The sequence below is a fragment of the Mugil cephalus genome, chromosome 6, assembly GCF_022458985.1.
Source record: "Mugil cephalus isolate CIBA_MC_2020 chromosome 6, CIBA_Mcephalus_1.1, whole genome shotgun sequence".
NCBI lineage: Eukaryota > Metazoa > Chordata > Actinopteri > Mugiliformes > Mugilidae > Mugil > Mugil cephalus.
Window position 1 is genome coordinate 28915998 of NC_061775.1, and position 19860 is coordinate 28935857.

Here is a 19860-nt window from a genome sequence, read left to right on the forward strand (position 1 = left end):
TCAGGAAGCATCTTGAGATATTTAGGTTGTTATTGACAGCATATTAATAAAATTGCCACCAAATAGTGTCTGGAATAGTGGCTGCAAAAGAGCTGGAGGTGTTGCTGTTTTGTTTGTGCTGTGGGGGCAGAAACAAAGCAGCACCTTCTCTTTTCTTTTCTCTTTGCCACTCAGCATCCAGGGACAGATCTTTGAAAGATTTGGGTCTATCCTTCATTCAGCACACTGACACTATTTATAAGAAAGCACAACAACGCCCCCACCTGCTGAGGAAACTCAAGACTTTAACATCCATCCGTCCGTCTGTCTGTAATAATAGATTTCCCTGGTGGATCATTAAAGTCTGTCTAAGTCTAGGTCTAAGTCTAGGTCTAAGTCTAAAGAGACACCTGGCAGACAAGACTCGGGGTAGAGGACAGGGCCATTGAGACACCTGGCAGTCAGGACTCAGGGCTAAGGCACCATCTTATCGGGGCAGCCTGGAAATTGCCGTTAGCTTCGGTTAGCTTCAGCTAACAGCTGTTGGCGCAGGCGCAGCTCGGATCCCAGTCCCGTGAAGAGTCAAACTTCTTCCTATGGTCAGAGAGAAATCGAACCCGCAAGCTAACGAGCTAACCGCTAACACCACCCTTCAACTAGTTTTAGCCGCTAGCTCCAGCAGCGACATTTATCCTAACGTAGCTACCGGCGCTAACGAAGCTAGCGGACGTGGCGGAGCTAGCGGGGCTAAAGAAGCTAACGGAGCTACCGGTGCTAACGACTCGCAGGTTCTGCGTAAAAACGAGACGGTGTCATCGGCGACTGAGGAGAAACTAGTAGGTAGGTGTGTTAGCTAAACCGAGGCGACAGCTAATGCTAGCTGTGTGTCTGAAGCAAATACTAGCTGTAGGTCTGAAGCTAATGCTAGCTGTGTGTCTGAAACTAATGTGTTGATACGTGTTCAGGTGTGTTTATAGTATCCTCGTGTATCTCATGGTGCAGGTGTGAAGACGTCCAGGTGGACCAGGTGTCCCAGGTGGAGCTGAGCCATGCTGACCTAGGACCAGCCCAGAGGGGTGAGTTAGTTCAGTGTGAGCCGTCCACAGACCGAGACCATGTCAGACAACCAGGCCAACAACAACAACCACGTCCCCCTGAACAACAACAACAACAACAACATGGGGCCCAACCGGATCAGGAACCCCAACATCAACCAGAACCCCCTCATCAACGTCCGGGACCGCCTCTTTCACGCCCTTTTCTTCAAGATGGCCGTCACCTACGCTCGCCTCTTCCCCCCATCCTTCAGGAGAGTCTTTGAGTTCTTCGTCCTGCTCAAGGTAAGACAGCCAGGACGACACCTGGACACGTGCAGGTGTAGGACTGGGCCGCTTCGTTAAGGTTAACGAGGTCTGACACGATCTGGAACATCAACCAGTCTCAGCTGTGACCTGTGGTCCCGACAGAACAAACACGGAACCGTGTTCTGATGCTAAAATGGACAGATTATGAATGGAGTCTGGTGCAGAAGTCATTAACCCATATTAACCTCAGTCCCTCCTCCACCCCCTCCTGTCCTCCTCCTCCTCCACTCTCTCCTCTCCACCTCCTCCACCCCCTCCTGTCCTCCTCCACCCCCTCTCCACCTCCTCCAGGCCCTCTTCGTCCTCTTCATCCTCGCCTACATCCACATCGCCTTCTCCCGCTCTCCCATTAACTGCCTGGAGGTGGTGAGGGAGCGTTGGCCTCGTGACGGGATCCTCAGGGTGGAGATCCAGAGGAACTCAAGCCGAGCCTCCGTCTTCCTGCAGCACTACGACTCCTCGGCTCTTCAGGAGGAGCAGGAGGAGGAGGGAGTTGGACCAATGGTGGCAGGACTCAGCCTGGCAGCGCTGCAGGACGAAGACGAGGACGAAGAAGAGATGACGATGGACATGTTTGACAACAGTTCAGTGCAGGTGAGTCACCATCCTCACTTCTCCTCCTCTCCTCTCCTCCTTCTCCTCTCTCTCTCCTCTCCTCTCCTCTCCTCCTCCTCTCCTCTCCTCTCCTCTCCTCTCCTCTCTCTCTCCTCTCTCCTCTCCTCTCCTCCTCTCTCCTCTCTCTCCTCTCCTCTCTCTCTCCTCCTCTCCTCTCCTCTCCTCTCCTCTCCTCTCCTCCCTCTCCTCTCCTCTCCTCTCCTCTCCTCTCCTCCTCCTCCTCTCCTCTCCTCTCCTCTCCTCTCCTCTCCTCTCCTCCTCCTCTCGTCTCCTCTCCTCTCCTCTCCTCTCCTGTCCTCCCCTGTCTACACCTCTCCTCTCCTCTCCTCCTCTCCTCTCCTCTCCTCCTCCTCCTCCTCTCCTCTCCTCTCCTCTCCTCTCCTCTCCTCTCCTCTCCTCTCCTCTCCTGTCCTGTCCTCACCTGTCCTCCCTTGTCCTGTGTCTTCCTGCAGTTTGAGCTGGACATGGAGCCTCGTCTAAAGCCGTCTCTGATTGGAGGAGGTGTTGGAGGAGGAGGAGGAGCCAACCAGACCACTAAAGGTATGAAGAAGGAGGCGGAGTCTGAGCTGGAGATGATGACTAGAGCAGGTAAACTCCTCCTCCTTCACCTCCTAATCTAGCTCCTCCTCTAGCTCTTCTGCCTTCACCTCCTCCCCTAGATCCTCCTCCTTCATGCTGACATGTTGTTGAATGAACATGGATGTTGTTGTGTTTCATTCAGTGCGTTTACATGCAGAGTCTAAACTCTACTTCCTGACTACGTCCTTGTCCCAGTTTACATGCAGCGGAGAAAATCTAATAACTGTTCTCCTCCTCCACACTAGGGGGCGACACGTGTCTTTTCAGCGGGTTAATACCACGTTAATACGGCCCGATTTCTGGTTGATCTATTACGTGACGTAATAAACTAGAGTCGTTCATGTGTCAGACATTTAAACAACAATCAGACGGAAAATAGAACATTTTTTATCTTGTACGTAATGTTCGCGCTGATTCTGGTGCAGGTAAGATCCGCGCTGTCCCTCAGACGGTTCTTCTTCTCTTCTTCTTCTTCTTCTTCTTCTTCTTCTTCTTCTTCTTCTCTTCTTCTTCTTCTGTGATCGGCTTCTTGGACGTGTTTGTTCCGGGGTCACGCGCCAGCGCGGCGGTTGTGGAGCATGAACACACGCATCATACGATGAAAACTCAGATTCAGTCTCATTATCTGTGCGACTCAATAATAATGAGACTCTGACTTTAACCGTAATAACGTGTTTACATGAACTTAAATTCTGCTGTTAGAGTCCGATTCAGGCAAAAACTCGTTTTCTTCACGTGCATTTAAACGCACTGAGTGTCAGTGATGTTGTGTTTCAGTGTGTTGTTGTGTTTCAGTGTGTGTGTTGTTGTTGTGTTTCAGTGTGTGTGTTGTTGTGTTGTTGTGTCTCAGTGTGTGTTGTTGTGTTGTTGTGTTTCAGTGTGTGTGTTGTTGTGTTGTTGTGTCTCAGTGTGTGTAGTTGTGTCTCAGTGTGTGTAGTTGTGTCTCAGTGTGTTGTTGTGTTGTTGTGTTTCAGTGTGTGTGTTGTTGTGTCTCAGTGTGTTGTGTTGTTGTGTTTCAGTGTGTGTTGTTGTGTCTCAGTGTGTTGTGTTGTTGTTGTGTTTCAGTGTGTTGTTGTGTTGTTGTGTCTCAGTGTGTTGTTGTGTCTCAGTGTGTTGTTGTGTTGTTGTGTCTCAGTGTGTTGTTGTGTTGTTGTGTCTCAGTGTGTGTTGTGTTGTTGTGTTTCAGTGTGTTGTTGTGTTGTTGTGTTTCAGTGTGTTGTTGTGTTGTTGTGTTTCAGTGTGTGTTGTTGTGTCTCAGTGTGTTGTTGTGTTGTTGTGTTTCAGTGTGTTGTTGTGTTTCAGTGTGTGTTGTTGTGTCTCAGTGTGTTGTTGTGTCTCAGTGTGTTGTTGTGTTTCAGTGTGTGTGTTGTTGTGTTGTTGTGTTGTTGTGTTGTTGTGTTTCAGTGTGTGTGTAGTTCTGTCTCAGTGGTTGTTGTGTGTTGTGTTCGTTGTGTTGTGTGTTGTTGTTGTGTTTCAGTGTGTGTTGTTGTGTCTCAGTGTGTTGTGTTGTTGTTGTGTTTCAGTGTGTTGTTGTGTTGTTGTGTCTCAGTGTGTTGTTGTGTCTCAGTGTGTTGTTGTGTTGTTGTGTCTCAGTGTGTTGTTGTGTTTCAGTGTGTGTGTTGTTGTGTCTCAGTGTGTTGTTGTGTTTCAGTGTGTGTGTTGTTGTGTTGTTGTGTCTCAGTGTGTTGTTGTGTTGTTGTGTCTCAGTGTGTTGTTGTGTTTCAGTGTGTTGTTGTGTTGTTGTGTTTCAGTGTGTGTGTAGTTGTTGTGTTTCAGTGTGTGTGTAGTTGTTGTGTTTCAGTGTGTGTGTTGTTGTGTTGTTGTGTTCAGTGTGTGTTTGTTGTGTTGTTGTGTCTCAGTGTGTTGTTGTGTTGTTGTGTTTCAGTGTGTTGTTGTGTTGTTGTGTTTCAGTGTGTTGTTGTGTTGTTGTGTTTCAGTGTGTGTGTTGTGTGTTTCTGTTGTTGTTGGTGTCTCAGTGTGTTGTTGTGTTCAGTGGTGTTGTTGTGTTTTGTGTGTTCAGTGTGTTGTTGTGTTGTGTGTAGTGTGTTGTTGTGTTCTCAGTGTGTTGTTGTGTTGTTGTGTTTCATGTGTGTGTTGTGTGTGTTTTCAGTTGTGTGTTGTTGTGTTCAGTGTGTTGTTGTTTGTGTTGTGTGTGTTCGTGTGTGTTGTGTTTGTTGTGTGTTCTCAGTGTGTGTGTTGTGTTGTTGTGTTTCAGTGTTGTGTTGTTGTGTCTCAGTGTGTGTGTTAGTGTGTGTTGTGTGTTCAGTGTGTGTTGTGTTCATGTTGTGTTGTGTTGTTTGTCTCAGTGTGTTGTTGTGTTGTTGTGTTCAGTTGTGTTGTGTTCAGTGTGTTGTGTGTTGTTGGTTCAGTGTTGTTGTGTTTCAGTGTGTGTTGTTGTGTTTCAGTGTGTGTGTTGTTGTGTTGTTGTGTCTCAGTGTGTTGTTGTGTTGTTGTGTCTCAGTGTTGTTGTTGTGTTCGTGTTTGTTGTGTTGTTGTGTCTCAGTGTGGTGTGTTGTTGTGTTTGTTGTGTTAGTGTGTTTTGTTCAGTGTGTGTGTTGTTGTGTGTTGTGTCTCATGTGTTGTTGTTGTGTTGTGTGTCTCAGTGTGTTGTTGTGTTGTGTGTTAGTGTTAGTGTGTGTTGTTGTGTTCAGTGTTGTGTGTTGTTGTGTTCAGTGTGTGTTGTGTGTGTTGTGTTCAGTGTGTTGTTGTGTTCAGTGTGTTGTGTGTTGTTGTTCTCAGTGTGTTGTTGTGTGTGTGTTGTGTGTTTCAGTGTGTGTTGTAGTTGTTGTGTTTCATGTGTGTGTGTTGTGTGTTGGTTGTGTTGTTGTGTTCAGTGTTGTGTGTTGTTGTGTTGTGTGTGTGTTGTTGTTGTGTTCAGTGTGTTGTTGTGTTGTGTTTCAGTGTGTGTTGTTGTGTGTTCAGTGTGTTGTGTTGTTGTGTTTCAGTGTGTTGTTGTTGTTGTGTTTCAGTGTGTGTGTGTTGTTGTGTCGGGTTGTGTGTGTGTTTTGTTGGTTGTTTCAGTGTGTTTGTGTTCAGTGTGTTGTTGTGTTGTTGTGTCTCAGTGTGTTGTTGTGTTTCTGTTGTGTTGTTGTGTGTTGTGTCTCATGTGTGTTGTTGTGTCTCAGTGTGTGTGTGTTGTGTGTTGTGGTTCAGTGTTAGTGTGTGTTGTGTGTGTTTGTTCAGGTGTGTTGTTGTGTTGTTGTTCAGTGTTGTTGTGTTCAGTGTGTTGTTGTGTTTAGTGGGGTTGTGTGTTGTTGTGTTCAGTGTGTGTGGTGTGTGTTGTTGTTGTGTTCAGTGTGTGTGTTGTTGTTGTGTTGTTGTGTCGGTGTGTTGTTGTGTTGTTTGTGTCTCAGTGTGTTGTTGTTTAGTGTGTGTGTTGTTGTGTTGTTGTTTCAGTGTGTTGTGTGTTGTTTGTTGTTTCAGTGTTGTTGTTGTTTTCAGTGTGTGTGTTGTTGTGTTTGTGTTCAGTGTGTTTGTTGTTGTGTGTTGTGTCTCAGTGTTTTTGTGTTGTGTTCAGTGTTGTTGTTTGTGTGTTTCAGTGTGTGTTGTGTGTTGTTGTGTTTCAGTGTGTGTTGTTGTGTGTGTTGTGTTTCAGTGTGTTTGTTGTGTTTCTGTGTGTGTGTTGTTGTGTTTTTGTGTTGTTGTTTTCGTGTTGTTGTGTTGTTGTGTTTCAGTGTGTGTGTTGTGTTGTGTTTCAGTGTGTGTGTTGTTGTGTCTCAGTGTGTTGTTGTGTTGTTGTGTTTCAGTGTGTGTGTAGTTGTTGTGTTTCAGTGTGTGTGTTGTTGTTGTGTTTCTGTTGTCAGTGTTGTTGTTGTTCAGTGTGTTTTGTTGTTGTGTTCAGTGTGTGTGTGTTGTTGTGTTTCAGTGTGTGTGTGTTTGTTGTTTTCAGTGTGTGTGTTGTTTGTTGTTTGTTTGTGTCTCGTTGTTGTTGTGTCTCAGTGTGTTGTTGTGTTGTTGTGTCTCAGTGTGTTGTTGTGTTGTAGTGTTCAGTGTGTTGGTTCAGTGTTATTTGTTGTGTTCTCAGTGGGTTGTGTTTGTTGTGTTGTTGTGTTTCAGTGTGTGTGTTGTTGTGTAGTTGTGTCTCAGTGTGTAGTTGTGTCTCAGTGTGTTGTTGTTTAAGTGTGTGTGTGTTGTTGTGTTCCTGTTGTTGTGTCTCAGTGTGTTGTTGTGTTGTTGTGTCTCAGTGTGTTGTTGTGTTGTTGTGTTTCAGTGTGTGTGTTGTTGTTGTGTTTCAGTGTGTGTGTTGTTGTGTTGTTGTGTCTCAGTGTGTTGTTGTGTCTCAGTGTGTTGTTGTGTTTCAGTGTGTGTGTTGTTGTGTTGTTGTGTTTCAGTGGGTGTGTTGTTGTGTAGTTGTGTCTCAGTGTGTTGTTGTGTTTCAGTGTGTGTGTTGTTGTGTTGTTGTGTCTCAGTGTGTTGTTGTGTTGTTGTGTAGTTGTGTCTCAGTGTGTTGTTGTGTCTCAGTGTGTTGTTGTGTTTCAGTGTGTGTGTTGTTGTGTTGTTGTGTCTCAGTGTGTTGTTGTGTTGTTGTGTCTCAGTGTGTTGTTGTGTTGTTGTGTCTCAGTGTGTTGTTGTGTCTCAGTGTGTTGTTGTGTTTCAGTGTGTGTGTTGTTGTGTTGTTGTGTTTCAGTGTGTTGTTGTGTAGTTGTGTCTCAGTGTGTAGTTGTGTCTCAGTGTGTTGTTGTGTTTCAGTGTGTGTGTTGTTGTGTTGTTGTGTTTCAGTGGGTGTGTTGTTGTGTTGTTGTGTTTCAGTGTGTGTGTTGTTGTGTAGTTGTGTCTCAGTGTGTTGTTGTGTTTCAGTGTGTGTGTTGTTGTGTAGTTGTGTCTCAGTGTGTAGTTGTGTCTCAGTGTGTTGTTGTGTTTCAGTGTGTGTGTTGTTGTGTAGTTGTGTCTCAGTGTGTTGTTGTGTCTCAGTGTGTTGTTGTGTTTCAGTGTGTGTGTTGTTGTGTTGTTGTGTCTCAGTGTGTTGTTGTGTTGTTGTGTCTCAGTGTGTTGTTGTGTTTCAGTGTGTGTGTTGTTGTGTCTCAGTGTGTTGTTGTGTTGTTGTGTTTCAGTGTGTGTGTTGTTGTGTCTCAGTGTGTTGTTGTGTTGTTGTGTTTCAGTGTGTGTGTAGTTCTGTCTCAGTGTGTTGTTGTGTTGTTGTGTCTCAGTGTGTTGTTGTGTTTCAGTGTGTTGTTGTGTAGTTGTGTCTCAGTGTGTAGTTGTGTCTCAGTGTGTTGTTGTGTTTCAGTGTGTGTGTTGTTGTGTTGTTGTGTTTCAGTGGGTGTGTTGTTGTGTTGTTGTGTTTCAGTGTGTTGTTGTGTTGTTGTGTAGTTGTGTCTCAGTGTGTTGTTGTGTTTCAGTGTGGCCTCAGGAGGAGTACATTGTGGAATATTCTCTGGAGTACGGGTTCCTGCGTCTGTCTCAAAGCACCAGACAGAGACTCAACATTCCCGTCATGGTCGTCACTCTGGGTCAGAACCACACACATCACATGACTCTCGCTCTACGTCACATGACTCTCGCTCTACGTCACATGACTCTGCGTCACATGACTTGTGTCCTCGTTTAGATCCCATGAAGGACGAGTGTTTTGGAGACGGCTTCAGTCGCTTCCTGCTCGATGAGTTTTTGGGCTACGACGACATCCTGATGTCAAGCGTGAAGGCGCTGGCTGAGAACGAGGAGAACAAAGGTAGAGGTTCTGGACGTTTAGTTTAACTGTTAAAGGTTCTGGACGTTTAGTTAAAGGTTCTGGACATTTAGTTTAACTGGTAAAGGTTCTGGACATTTAGTTAAAGGTTCTGGACATTTAGTTAAAGGTTCTGGACGTTTAGTTAAACTGTTAAAGGTTCTGGACATTTAGTTAAAGGTTCTGGACATTTAGTTAAACTGGTAAAGGTTCTGGACATTTAGTTAAAGGTTCTGGACATTTAGTTTAACTGTTAAAGGTTCTGGACATTTAGTTTAACTGTTAAAGGTTCTGGACATTTAGTTAAAGGTTCTGGACATTTAGTTTAACTGTTAAAGGTTCTGGAGATTTAGTTAAAGGTTCTGGACGTTTAGTTTAACTGTTACAGGTTCTGGACGTTTAGTTTAACTGTTAAAGGTTCTGGACATTTAGTTAAAGGTTCTGGACATTTAGTTAAACTGGTAAAGGTTCTGGACATTTAGTTAAAGGTTCTGGACATTTAGTTTAACTGTTAAAGGTTCTGGACATTTAGTTTAACTGTTAAAGGTTCTGGACATTTAGTTAAAGGTTCTGGACATTTAGTTTAACTGTTAAAGGTTCTGGAGATTTAGTTAAAGGTTCTGGACATTTAGTTTAACTGTTAAAGGTTCTGGACATTTAGTTAAACTGTTAAAGGTTCTGGACATTTAGTTTAACTGTTAAAGGTTCTGGACATTTAGTTAAAGGTTCTGGACATTTAGTTTAACTGTTAAAGGTTCTGGAGATTTAGTTAAAGGTTCTGGACGTTTAGTTTAACTGTTAAAGGTTCTGGACGTTTAGTTTAACTGTTAAAGGTTCTGGAGATTTAGTTAAAGGTTCTGGACGTTTAGTTTAACTGTTAAAGGTTCTGGACATTTAGTTTAACTGTTAAAGGTTCTGGACGTTTAGTTTAACTGTTAAAGGTTCTGGACATTTAGTTTAACTGTTAAAGGTTCTGGACATTTAGTTAAAGGTTCTGGACATTTAGTTTAACTGTTAAAGGTTCTGGAGATTTAGTTAAAGGTTCTGGACATTTAGTTTAACTGTTAAAGGTTCTGGACATTTAGTTAAAGGTTCTGGACATTTAGTTAAACTGTTAAAGGTTCTGGACATTTAGTTTAACTGTTAAAGGTTCTGGACGTTTAGTTAAACTGTTAAAGGTTCTGGACATTTAGTTAAAGGTTCTGGACATTTAGTTAAACTGTTAAAGGTTCTGGACATTTAGTTTAACTGTTAAAGGTTCTGGACGTTTAGTTTAACTGTTAAAGGTTCTGGACATTTAGTTAAACTGTTAAAGGTTCTGGACATTTAGTTTAACTGTTAAAGGTTCTGGAGATTTAGTTAAAGGTTCTGGACATTTAGTTTAACTGTTAAAGGTTCTGGAGATTTAGTTAAAGGTTCTGGACATTTAGTTTAACTGTTAAAGGTTCTGGACATTTAGTTAAAGGTTCTGGACATTTAGTTAAACTGTTAAAGGTTCTGGACATTTAGTTTAACTGTTAAAGGTTCTGGACGTTTAGTTAAACTGTTAAAGGTTCTGGATCACACTGACACAAAACAGTTGAAAAGTGCTCTTCCTGGTTCTGGTTCTGCAGGGTTCTTGAGGAATGTGGTGTCTGGAGAACATTACCGCTTCGTCAGCATGTGGATGGCTAGAACCTCGTACCTGGCAGCATTTGTCATCATGGTCATATTTGTACGTAAACCAGGTCCAGTGTAATGAAGCGTTTCATTAACACGTATGTTGGTTGTTGTATTTCGGTCATTTAACGTATGTTTGGTTTGTTCCAGACTCTGTCGGTGTCCATGCTGCTCAGATACTCTCACCACCAGATCTTCGTCTTCATCGGTCAGTGATCAGTTACAAATCAGAATCCAAACCCAGAGAGAAAAGTTTTACTTTTGGCTCCAGTTGAATCCAGATATTGAATCCAGATTAGTCGGATCCTTAAAGACTTTGACCTGTGCCTCCTTCTTCTTTAGTTGATCTTCTCCAGATGTTGGAGATGAACATGACCATCGCCTTCCCAGCAGCCCCTCTGCTCACCGTCATCCTGGCCCTAGTAGGTAAGTCACGCTCCATTTTACATCCACGAAGCCCCACGTTAAACTGCTTCATTGAAATATGAATGGTGCTGAAGGAGTTCTGGTTCTGGTTCTGGTCCTCAGGGATGGAGGCCATCATGTCGGAGTTCTTCAACGACACAACGACGGCGTTCTACATCATCCTCATTGTGTGGTTGGCTGACCAGTACGACGCCATCTGCTGCCACACCAACACCAGCAAACGCCACTGGCTGAGGTGAGTCAGAACCAGAACCCAGATCAGAACCTCTAGATCACAGTGATAGTGAGACTGGACAGAACACGACACTGAGACAAACTCCACTTCTTTTTCATTGGAAATGTCCAGTTGTTCGTTCCATGTTTCTAATAGTTCAGTTCTTTCATAATGTTCTTCTCTGCACAAAACAGAGGGAAACATCTGGATTTGTCCTTGTTGATAAGTTCTTGTAGGTTGTTGTGTTACTGGTCCGGACCCTGAATGTGGAACCGGCCCCTGGTCTAGTTCATTGTTCTAACCATCAGAGGACTGTTTCAGGTTCTTCTACCTGTACCACTTTGCTTTCTACGCCTATCACTACCGCTTCAACGGGCAGTACAGCAGCCTGGCGCTGGTCACCTCCTGGCTGTTCATCCAGGTCAGAACCTCCAGAACCTTCCTCATCCTCACTCCTTTCCCTTCAACATGTCATGACTCACAGCGTCCTGTTCTTCCTCCTCTCAGCACTCCATGATCTACTTCTTCCACCACTACGAGCTGCCGGCCATCCTGCAGCAGATCCGGATCCAGGAGATGCTGCTGCAGAACCAACAGGCAGGTCAGAACCAGAACCAGAACCAGACCCAGGCCCTGCAGGACAACCTCAACAACAACAACAGTGCTGCTGGACCTGGACCTGGACCTGGACCTGGACCTGGACCCGGATCTGCCGATGCTCCCCAACCTGGACCTGGTGGCACCGCCCAGCCAGGGCCTCAGGCCGACCCCCAGCCCCCCCCCTCCTCTCCAGCAGCAGCAGGAGGAGCAGGAGGAGCAGGAGGAGGAGGAGGAGGAGAGGTGAGGGCGGAGCTGAACTGGGTCGCTCAGACAGCCGCCATCATCACTGAATCTCTGTCCTCCTCCGGTGACTCAGGAGCAGGAGGAGCAGGAGGAGCAGGAGGAGGAGAAGATTCAAAAGATGTTTCATCAGAAATGAAACCTCCAGCACTAGGAGATGGTTCTTCACCCACTCCTCCAATCAGAGTGCTCCAGATGTCAGGGGCGGGGCCATCAGAGGCAGCCCCTCCAAAGACAGAGAGCCCCCCCCCACAGAGTCCAGGTACAGACTGCAGATCACCTGAGCTAAGCTCCTCCCAGCTGTGACATCATCTCACCTGTCTGACACTGTGCCTCAGTCTCTCAGCTGATTGATCAGCTGATCTCTGACCAGTCAGCTGATCAGAACCAGACCTGCGTAGTCACACCTGCCTTTTATTCGGAGTTTTAAACCAACATCTAATAATTGATCGTCAGCTGATCTCCAAGTCGACGTGATGGAGTCAAGATGATTGACAGAATAATTAAGTTTCTATTTTAGTTTTTGTTTTTTTTGTTGTTGTGAATTTTTGATTCTGGTCCAAAATGTTCAGATTAAACTGTCAGAGAGAAAAAGTTTCAGACAAGTTTGTCCCAAAAAGACACAAGGAGGAGGAACCAGAAGGATGTGGTCTCAATCAGCTGATTGGTTGGTTGGTTGAATCTAGAAATGTCAGAAATGAGTGGAGGTGATAAACAGGAGTTGATTCATGTTTCGCGTGAGTTGGACATCTTGAGTAACAGCTGATAATGAATCATCTCTAATTCATTAATTAATTAACCCTCTCTCAGCCGAACCTGCAGACAGGAAGTACACAGAGAGCTCGTAACCATGGTGACCAGTTATTGTTGGTTCTGATTGTTCTGATTGTGACTGAAGCAGGAACTGGATCAGAAACCTCCCCCTTGATCACATGATCAGCTGATCAGAGTTAATCAAAGAAATGATAATTATATATTTGTTTACTGTTGTTGTGAAGGAGGCGGAGCCTGAGTGTGACTAATCAGACATGGACTGAACCAACCTGGTGGATGGGGGGGTTTGGGAGGGTTTGGGGGTGGGGTTTCTTCTTGGTGCCTCTCTCCTGGAGGACTGTATCCTCGATAGTTGATCTGAAGCCTGAACTCATTAAACTGTATCTAAGTGTCCAGTAAAACCAGTAAAACATCAGCTGTTTGACAACGAGTCTCAATGAGTTCTTTCACTTCTGCTTTTTGACCACAGTTCACACAAGTTTACCCAAATTAACTAGCTACGTAGCTAGTTAGCTACTCAGCTAGCTACATTTAATAGCTACATTCATCATCTAACATCAAAAGTCCTGAGAATTGACAAAAAGAACCCAATAAAAAAACAGAAATACAGCTGTGCTCAAGTTTACACACTCTGGCACAATTTAGGATTTCTTGGCAATTTTTCTGAGAATATGAATCATACACGAAAGGCATTGTTTGTGATCAAACACCTGTTTCCTCTTGTGTTGTAATAATGATTTAAAAAAACTACCCAAATGACCCTGATCAAACCTTTCCATAGCCTAGTTCAAACTGCTGCAAGCTGGTTCAAACATGGATCCTAAAGGGATTATAGACTAGACCTGAGACTAGACTACACCTGGAGACGAGATCTGAGACTAGACTACACCTGGAGACTAGACCTGAGACTAGACTACACCTGGAGACTAAATCTGAGACTACACATGCAGACTAGACTACACCAGAGACTAGACTAGACCTGGAGACTGAACAAGGAAACAAGACTACACCTGGAGACTAGACCTGAGACTAGACTACACCTATTGACAGTTCCACTACAGATCTTCTTTGGAGACCAGCATGGTTCAGATTATCTCCAGAACCAGAACCGTGAACCTGATGGTCCAGCAGGAGCGAGGTGAAGGAGGTGGCTGAGGAGGTGGCTGAGGAGGCTGAGGAGGTGGCTGAGGACCTTAACCCTGAGGAGATCCTGAGGAGGTTGAACCTGAAATATGTTTAAATAAAAAGACTCTTCATATCTGGTAATGTCTTCAGTTTATTATTTCAACAATATGAAAAAATCAGAACAGTAACGTCAGAAACCGTCTGAACACAGGTTAATGAACGCCTCAGAAAACAGGAAGACGTGGATCTTACCTGGAAACATGTGGTTTAAATCACCTGCAGCAAAACTCAGAGGAACAGTCTGACATTTTGTTTGTGTGAAGAAGGAGAAGGAGGAGGTTTCTATGGTCCTCGCTGGACAAACAGAATGAAAACCTGCTGACTGAATCTGATGAATAGCTTCTCCAGCGTCTCAAAGGACAGTTAGCGGTAGCATTAGCAGACAGCTCCTCTCCCTGATTCTTGAGGAATAACAAACTAGTCACATCTCTGTTTTGTAATAATTATTATTATATCTTTGGAACAGTTTAACTACAACTTCTTGGCTCATAGCTAATTAAGTGTAGCTGCCATGCGGTCATTAAGGTTTAGGCCTACATCTAATAATTAGTCAGATGTTCTGTGTGTTCACTGTTGCTTCCAGTCTTTGTGCTAAGCTAAGCTAGGCTAACGGGGAAACAGAGCATTGAATAAATGTTGAAATGCATGTCAGACTGCTCCTTTCAGCTAGAAGGTAAATGTGTCCTTTGTTCATCATCCACACTAATTATTTAACTGACAATTAAACCCAGAATCAAACGTCATAAGTATTTCATTTTAAGGCTTCTCCTCTTAAAAAGCTTTGAAACTACTGTGACATCATAATGATGACTACAGATTCACAGTTCAGACGTTGGTGTCTTGTCTTCTTGTTAACATAAAGTGGTGAAAGATTTAAATATTTTAATTAATCGTCTGCCGATGAATCTGTGAATTATTTGCACAGTTTACGGCTTTTTAAAGATAAGTGATTTTCAGTTTCAGTGCCGATCGACTGATGATCAGATTTTATCCAATCATTTGAATAACTTAAAGACTGTAATTAGTGTTTGAATTTGTTGCTATGGAAACAAGCGGGTCCAAATACTAAATGATTTCTGTAACAACATGAAAACAGAAGATTTCCATTTTAAGTAGATGCTAATAATTGGACTGGATCTGGTTGAACATCGAACTGGTGTGAATTTCTATTTGACATGAATCTGGTTTCATATCGAAACAAACTGGAGACACTGGCATGAACATCAGGGGGCGCTGCAAGGTGAAACAAATCCATTAAAAGGGGGGTCCAACTCATTCTAGTTCAGGGGGACGAACCAGTAACCCAAAAGAATAATGACTAATAAGTAACGACAACTCCAGACTCTTCCAATTTGTTTTAGTGCAAAGAAGATCAAGGAGATTAGGAGAATGTTCATATTTAATATACTATCCTTTAATATAAATCAGTGTAATCTGGGCTCACGTCTGTCTGCTGTCTAGTCCTGGTTTCAGTGCTGTGTTCTGTCCAACAGTGAATAAACTGAACATAGAAGTTATTTACAATGATAAACTAAAGTCTTCTATGTCATCTTTGTAATTCATGCTGTGGGCCAGATTCGACCCTCTGGTGGGACGCTTTTCACCGACTGGCCCATGTTTTACCCCTGTGCATTAAAATAATTCCTCCACTCATTAACACCACATTAACTGTGCCCATGTGACATAAAGAGTATCTACAAAAAACAAAACAAAAACAAATTTATTGCGTCAATGCCAACATTCGTCTGAACAGAACCCAGAGGAGGCGTCCGTTTGCCTCCTGTATAGTTTTAGATTGAAACCTTCAACAGTCTGTGTCCCAGTGGCCATTTTAACCAGGGTCAGGAGGAAACTGAAGACCAGTATTTAATTCTAGATGTTAACGTAATTAAATAAACAGGGACAAACATCACAAACACCTGTTCTTCTGTTCTGTTACCAAATGTAAAAATATACGTCTGGATTCTGGAATATTTTATAGTGCTATGATTTTAGATCTTAAATCTCCCAGAAAATATATTAAACACATAAAAACATATTGGTATAGAATAAGAATATATATATATATCATTTTCATTTTAAATATAGTTTCTGCAACATTTCAGAGTAAAAACATTTCAGTTTGAATCTAATGGATAAAATAAAAGGATTTAAACTGAGCCCTGACACACCTTTAATCATTTTAAGGCATTCATATAGAAAGTATTTAAAAGATTCATCAGAATAATAATAAAACACTCATCATCTTTATAGACTCATGGATTTTTGATGTTGGGAAATAAACAATATTTACTTTTTACTCTGGTTAAAATGGCCAACGTGTGCACAGAATCACCTCCTTTGATTGACTGGTCTGCTGTGGAGGGGCAGGACTTTGGAAAGGACTTTGTGGGCGGGGCCTGTCATCGTTGTGACGCACTTTGTGTTGGCAGGAAGTTGCGATGCCATGGCAGCGGTGGGAAGGGCTGCTGTCGTCATGGTAACTGGAGATGAGCTGTTTGTAGCCATGCTGGTCTGGATCTCCGCCCTCCGGGCCAGAGCCGTCCTCAACTTCTCCCTCATCTCCTCAATCTGATTCTGCAGCTCCTGCAGCTCACCAGTTGGAGGGGCCATAGATGGAGGGGGAGGGGCTACAGGTGGAGGGCGAGGGGCTACAGGTGGAGGGCGAGGGGCTACAGTCACATGGGCAGGGGCAGGTTTGGGGCCAGGGGAGGATGAGGAAGTCAGAGAGAGCACCAGACTGGCAAATGAAGCTGCCGCCGGTCCTCCATTCTCGCACAGCTTGCTGCCTGGCCCCGCCCTCAGCTTGACTGGCCTGCCCCCCTCAGCATTAGCCCCACCCACCTCTGCATTAGCCCCTCCCTGCTTGACGTCAGAGGATGCGATGTGGGCCAGGAGGCGGCGGGTGTTCAGGGTCTCCAGGTTGAAATGGACTTGTTTGAAGTCTCGGGTGTCTTTACTCAGCTCGTTGTTCTGCTTGGCTGAAGCTCCAGGGCCGGGCGGAGGCTGAGACGTCTGCAGGTTACAGCTGAACACAAACATCTGCATCTTTAACCTTTAACCTGTTAACAACCTCATTTAGTTTAACCTGACTGAGTGACAAACCTTTTCTCTTTCTCAGCTCGCTGCTTCTTCACATCTTCATACGTCATGTTCAGAGCGCGATGGATTTTCTGTCAAACACACAAAAAGGTACAATTAATAATTCACCTATAGATTGATTCATTAATTAGATAAATAATGATGTATTGGTTGATTAATGAATTATTGATTGATTATTAATTTGATTCATGAGTCATTAATCAAACTGATGAATAACCTGGGACGTGTGCAGCCAGTATTTGAGGTTCTCTCTGCGGCGGATGTGGGGAAGGATGAGTCTGTAAAAACCATGTTCCCCTGCTAAGGTTAGCAATGCGCCGGCCACTCCAACACACAACAACACAAAGAGTCCTGAGAAGTGACTGATTCCCATCTGAAGAGTCTGACAGAAACACAGCAGAACGATATTAATATTAATAATAAATGTAGAAGTGTTTGTGTCGGTCAGGTCTCTGCCTGTAGAGGCCAGTGTTGTGTAGCTGTATTGTGTCCTTCATATACTGTTGTCTCATCTTATCTTGATATTTTTGTCACAGTGTTTCTTGCTCTGACTGACCTCTGTGACGGCGAACACTCGGTTCCCACAAGGAACCACTTTGTACCACTTGTCGTGGAGCAGGTCCATGAACCCGTCAGATTTGTATCTGCTGATGAACTCTGAGATGTTGGAGGCCAGAGGAGAGTTCTGAGGGAGGCCAATCCCGTAACCTGTCGACAACAAGAAGGAACATTAAACCAGAGACAACGCTAACAGCTATAATGGAGAACACCTTATTAAATATGTGAATCAGATTTAAATGAAACATCAACCTTCCAGTTTCCTTGAACAACTTCCTCACCTTCAATGGCAAACGGTTTCCCAACAGTTGCCAGTTTGCAGTCGGCGTCGATGGAGACTTCGTAGTCCAGCAGAGCTTTGTCCATGATGAAGGCATCAAGCTGAGGAGGATCTGTCCTTCAGACAGAGCAACATGCTGCTTCACCAACTACATTCAGCAAATACACTCCACAACTACACAACAATTAACCAGACTAAAACCAAAGTAGAACTTAAATAGAACCAGAGTAGGACCAGACTAGAACCAAAGTAGAACCTGATTAGGACTAAACTAGAACCTGAGTACAATAAGACTAGAACCCACGTAGAACCAGACTAGAACCTGAGTAGAACCAGACTAGTACCGAAGTAGAACTACACTAGAACTAGACTAGAACCTGAGTAGAACTAGACTACAACCAGAGTGGAACCAGACCAGAACCAGAGTAGAACCCAAGCACAGGACCAGCGGCTGTTCTCTTACTTGAGGGTGGCAACACCTTCAGGTGTGGTCGGTTCATTGAAGCATCTCATATACTCGTGCATCTCTGGAAAGCTCTTCTTCATGTAATCCTCAGCGCTGCTTTCTCTCACCGTCCCGAAGCGAAACCCCTGGGATGGGTGGTGCAGCTGGACACCAACGAAAAAGAGAGAAGTCAACATGGCATCACAGTTCTCTGGAGGGCATCTTCCACTGATACACCTTTAGGAACCGGGTGGTGGTTATTGAGGAAACTTTGCTTTTCAGACTTTTGTGTTGTTTTGTTTTATCCAATTTAGTGTTGTCTATTCTCAAAAGTCTGAAGACTCTAAAGACTCAGAAGCTCCAAAATCTCTAAAGGACTCTAAAGTGTCTAAAGACTCTGAAGACTCTAAAGTCTCTAAAGACTCTGAAGTCTGTGAAGTCTCAACAGACACTGAAGACTCTAAAGTCCCCAAAAACTCTGAAGACTCTAAAGTCTCTAAAAACTCTGAAGACTCTAAAGACTGTAAAGTCTCTAAAAACTATAAAAACTATAAAATCTCTAAACACTGTGAAGTCTCTATAGTCATTGAAGTCTCTATAGTCACTGAAGTGTCTACAGATTCTTAAGCTTCTATAGTCTCTGAATTCTCTACAGAATGAAGAACCACCACTCTATTGAACTGTTAGTTTTCAGCTTCTCTCTCTTGCTACCTCAGGTCATGTGACTTGTCTCACCTTGGCGTCGTGGATCCCTGATACCTCCTCGAAGGTCTTCTCTCCGACCATGACAGCAGCCAGGTTAGCGGTGTAGCTGGACAGCACCAGAAGACAGAAGATGGCCCACAGGTTCATGAGGAACCGACCCGTCCAGCACTTTGGTGTTTTGGAGGAGACGGTGCGTCCGAACAGGATGGCGTAGCAAAGGTTGAGGGCCGACGAGTACGAAAACACTCTCACCCTGTTGCGTCCATGAGGTGTCATGCCAAACGGACTCTTCCATTCATACAGTGTGAGAAAAAGTGCCGTGATGTGCAGCGCCAGGAAGATGCCAACCCACATGGACCAGTGTAGGGGCCACATGAAGGCCCCGATGGGGGCGGCCGTGTCCTTACTGCGCACCAGGATGCCCAAGCTGGTGGAGAAGAAGGGTGAGGTGAAGTCAATCACCCGGCTGCGGGCAGAGTTGATGCTGAAGGAGGTGACAGCCATGTCTGCCAGGCCATTCAGAAGGTCCCCCACCAGTCCGGTCCAGCGACCCCCCTTCCATGCGCCGTACTTACCGTCTCCAACGATGTAGAGGTCGAACTCAAAGCCCAGGTCCTCAGCCAGTTTCTCCAGGAGGTCAATGCAGTATCCATAGCAGCACTTACTGTATTCTGCCGGCAGGAAGCTGCCATTCCCCCCAGACACCTCCCAGAAGAACTTCTCCAGACTCTCAGAGCTGTTGGTGCCGGCATTGAGGCAGAACTGACCAGCAGGGCAGCTACCCTCGTCGTCCACGTCCCGCGTGAACACGAAGGGATGTTCCACCAGGGTGACCACCCGGACTCGACTCCCAGCCACCGGCATCCCTGCTGTCCAGCGGCCCCTGGTCCTTCCTCCTTTACCCTCAGTCCTCTGGGGGGGCTTGGGTCCCTGCCAGACACCCTGGTCCTCCACCTGGAGCTGCCCCCCCTCCCAGCTGCCTACCGTCACCCAGGTGGGTTGACCCAGTGCATTCCGCTGCAGGCTCCAAATGTGGAACCTCTGCGAGGTCAAGACCTGAGACTGGTTCTGGTGGACTTGGACCGGACCCGTGAGTCCGGAGAAAGATGTGTTCGACAAAAACCTGCAAAAAATAAAAGTTGTTTTTATGAAGCTGTATGTCTGTGAAGGTTCTCAGTCATCCAGGTCATGGTAATCCAAAAAGAGTTGAATAAGATCAACTGGACTTGTAGGATTTCTTGAAGACGTTTCGCCACTCATCCGAGTAGCTTCTTCCGTTCTGATAAACTAGTGGGAAATTGCGGCTTAAATAGGAATAAACTCTGTGGGTAACACCCACCAGAAACTTGCTTGACCAGAAACTGAGTTCACTAATTACCATAATGGCTGATACTCACCTGTCCTTGAATGGGGGGAACTGTGTGCCTGGGCTACTTACCCTATGAATAGAGCTCTAACGAGGCTATT

The 19860-nt window shown here is 44.7% G+C and overlaps 2 protein-coding genes across 3 annotated transcripts in view; one reads left to right on the forward strand and one right to left on the reverse strand.

Annotated features, from left to right (window-relative positions):
* The first annotated feature begins 406 nt into the window (after positions 1-406).
* tmem259 (transmembrane protein 259) lies at positions 407-12545 on the forward strand. Of its 2 annotated transcripts, none has more exons than XM_047587599.1 (12): positions 407-819; positions 982-1319; positions 1635-1937; positions 2411-2498; positions 7877-7987; positions 8086-8208; positions 9819-9919; positions 10015-10072; positions 10207-10290; positions 10393-10525; positions 10826-10925; positions 11012-12545. In XM_047587599.1, exons 2-12 carry the CDS (start codon positions 1095-1097, stop codon positions 11648-11650), a joined length of 1965 nt encoding a protein of 654 aa, XP_047443555.1. In that variant the 5' UTR covers positions 407-819; positions 982-1094; the 3' UTR covers positions 11651-12545. The 2 variants fall into 2 exon arrangements, with proteins under 2 accessions (XP_047443555.1, XP_047443554.1); XM_047587598.1 differs by having other exon boundaries at positions 408-819; positions 2411-2546.
* The window catches only part of grin3bb (glutamate receptor, ionotropic, N-methyl-D-aspartate 3Bb), a 29915-nt gene continuing 21907 nt past the window's right edge, over positions 11853-19860 (reverse strand). The window contains exons 3-9 of the mRNA XM_047587597.1: positions 18424-19516; positions 17707-17852; positions 17245-17360; positions 16962-17113; positions 16623-16787; positions 16409-16476; positions 11853-16331 (exon numbers count right to left, since the gene is read on the reverse strand). Coding sequence (XP_047443553.1) covers positions 15635-16331; positions 16409-16476; positions 16623-16787; positions 16962-17113; positions 17245-17360; positions 17707-17852; positions 18424-19516 — 2437 coding nt within the window. The 3' untranslated portion in view covers positions 11853-15634. The remainder of the gene's footprint in view (positions 16332-16408; positions 16477-16622; positions 16788-16961; positions 17114-17244; positions 17361-17706; positions 17853-18423; positions 19517-19860) is intronic.

Excerpts from the sequence above, each read along its gene's own strand:
- tmem259 (XM_047587598.1), top strand. The coding sequence starts at position 1,095 with ATGTCAGACAACCAGGCCAACAACAACAACCACGTCCCCCTGAACAAC. Across the intron at positions 8,209-9,818 it reads TGAGAACGAGGAGAACAAAG|GGTTCTTGAGGAATGTGGTG; the intron begins GTAGAGGTTCTG and ends CTGGTTCTGCAG. Across the intron at positions 10,291-10,392 it reads CGTCATCCTGGCCCTAGTAG|GGATGGAGGCCATCATGTCG; the intron begins GTAAGTCACGCT and ends TCTGGTCCTCAG.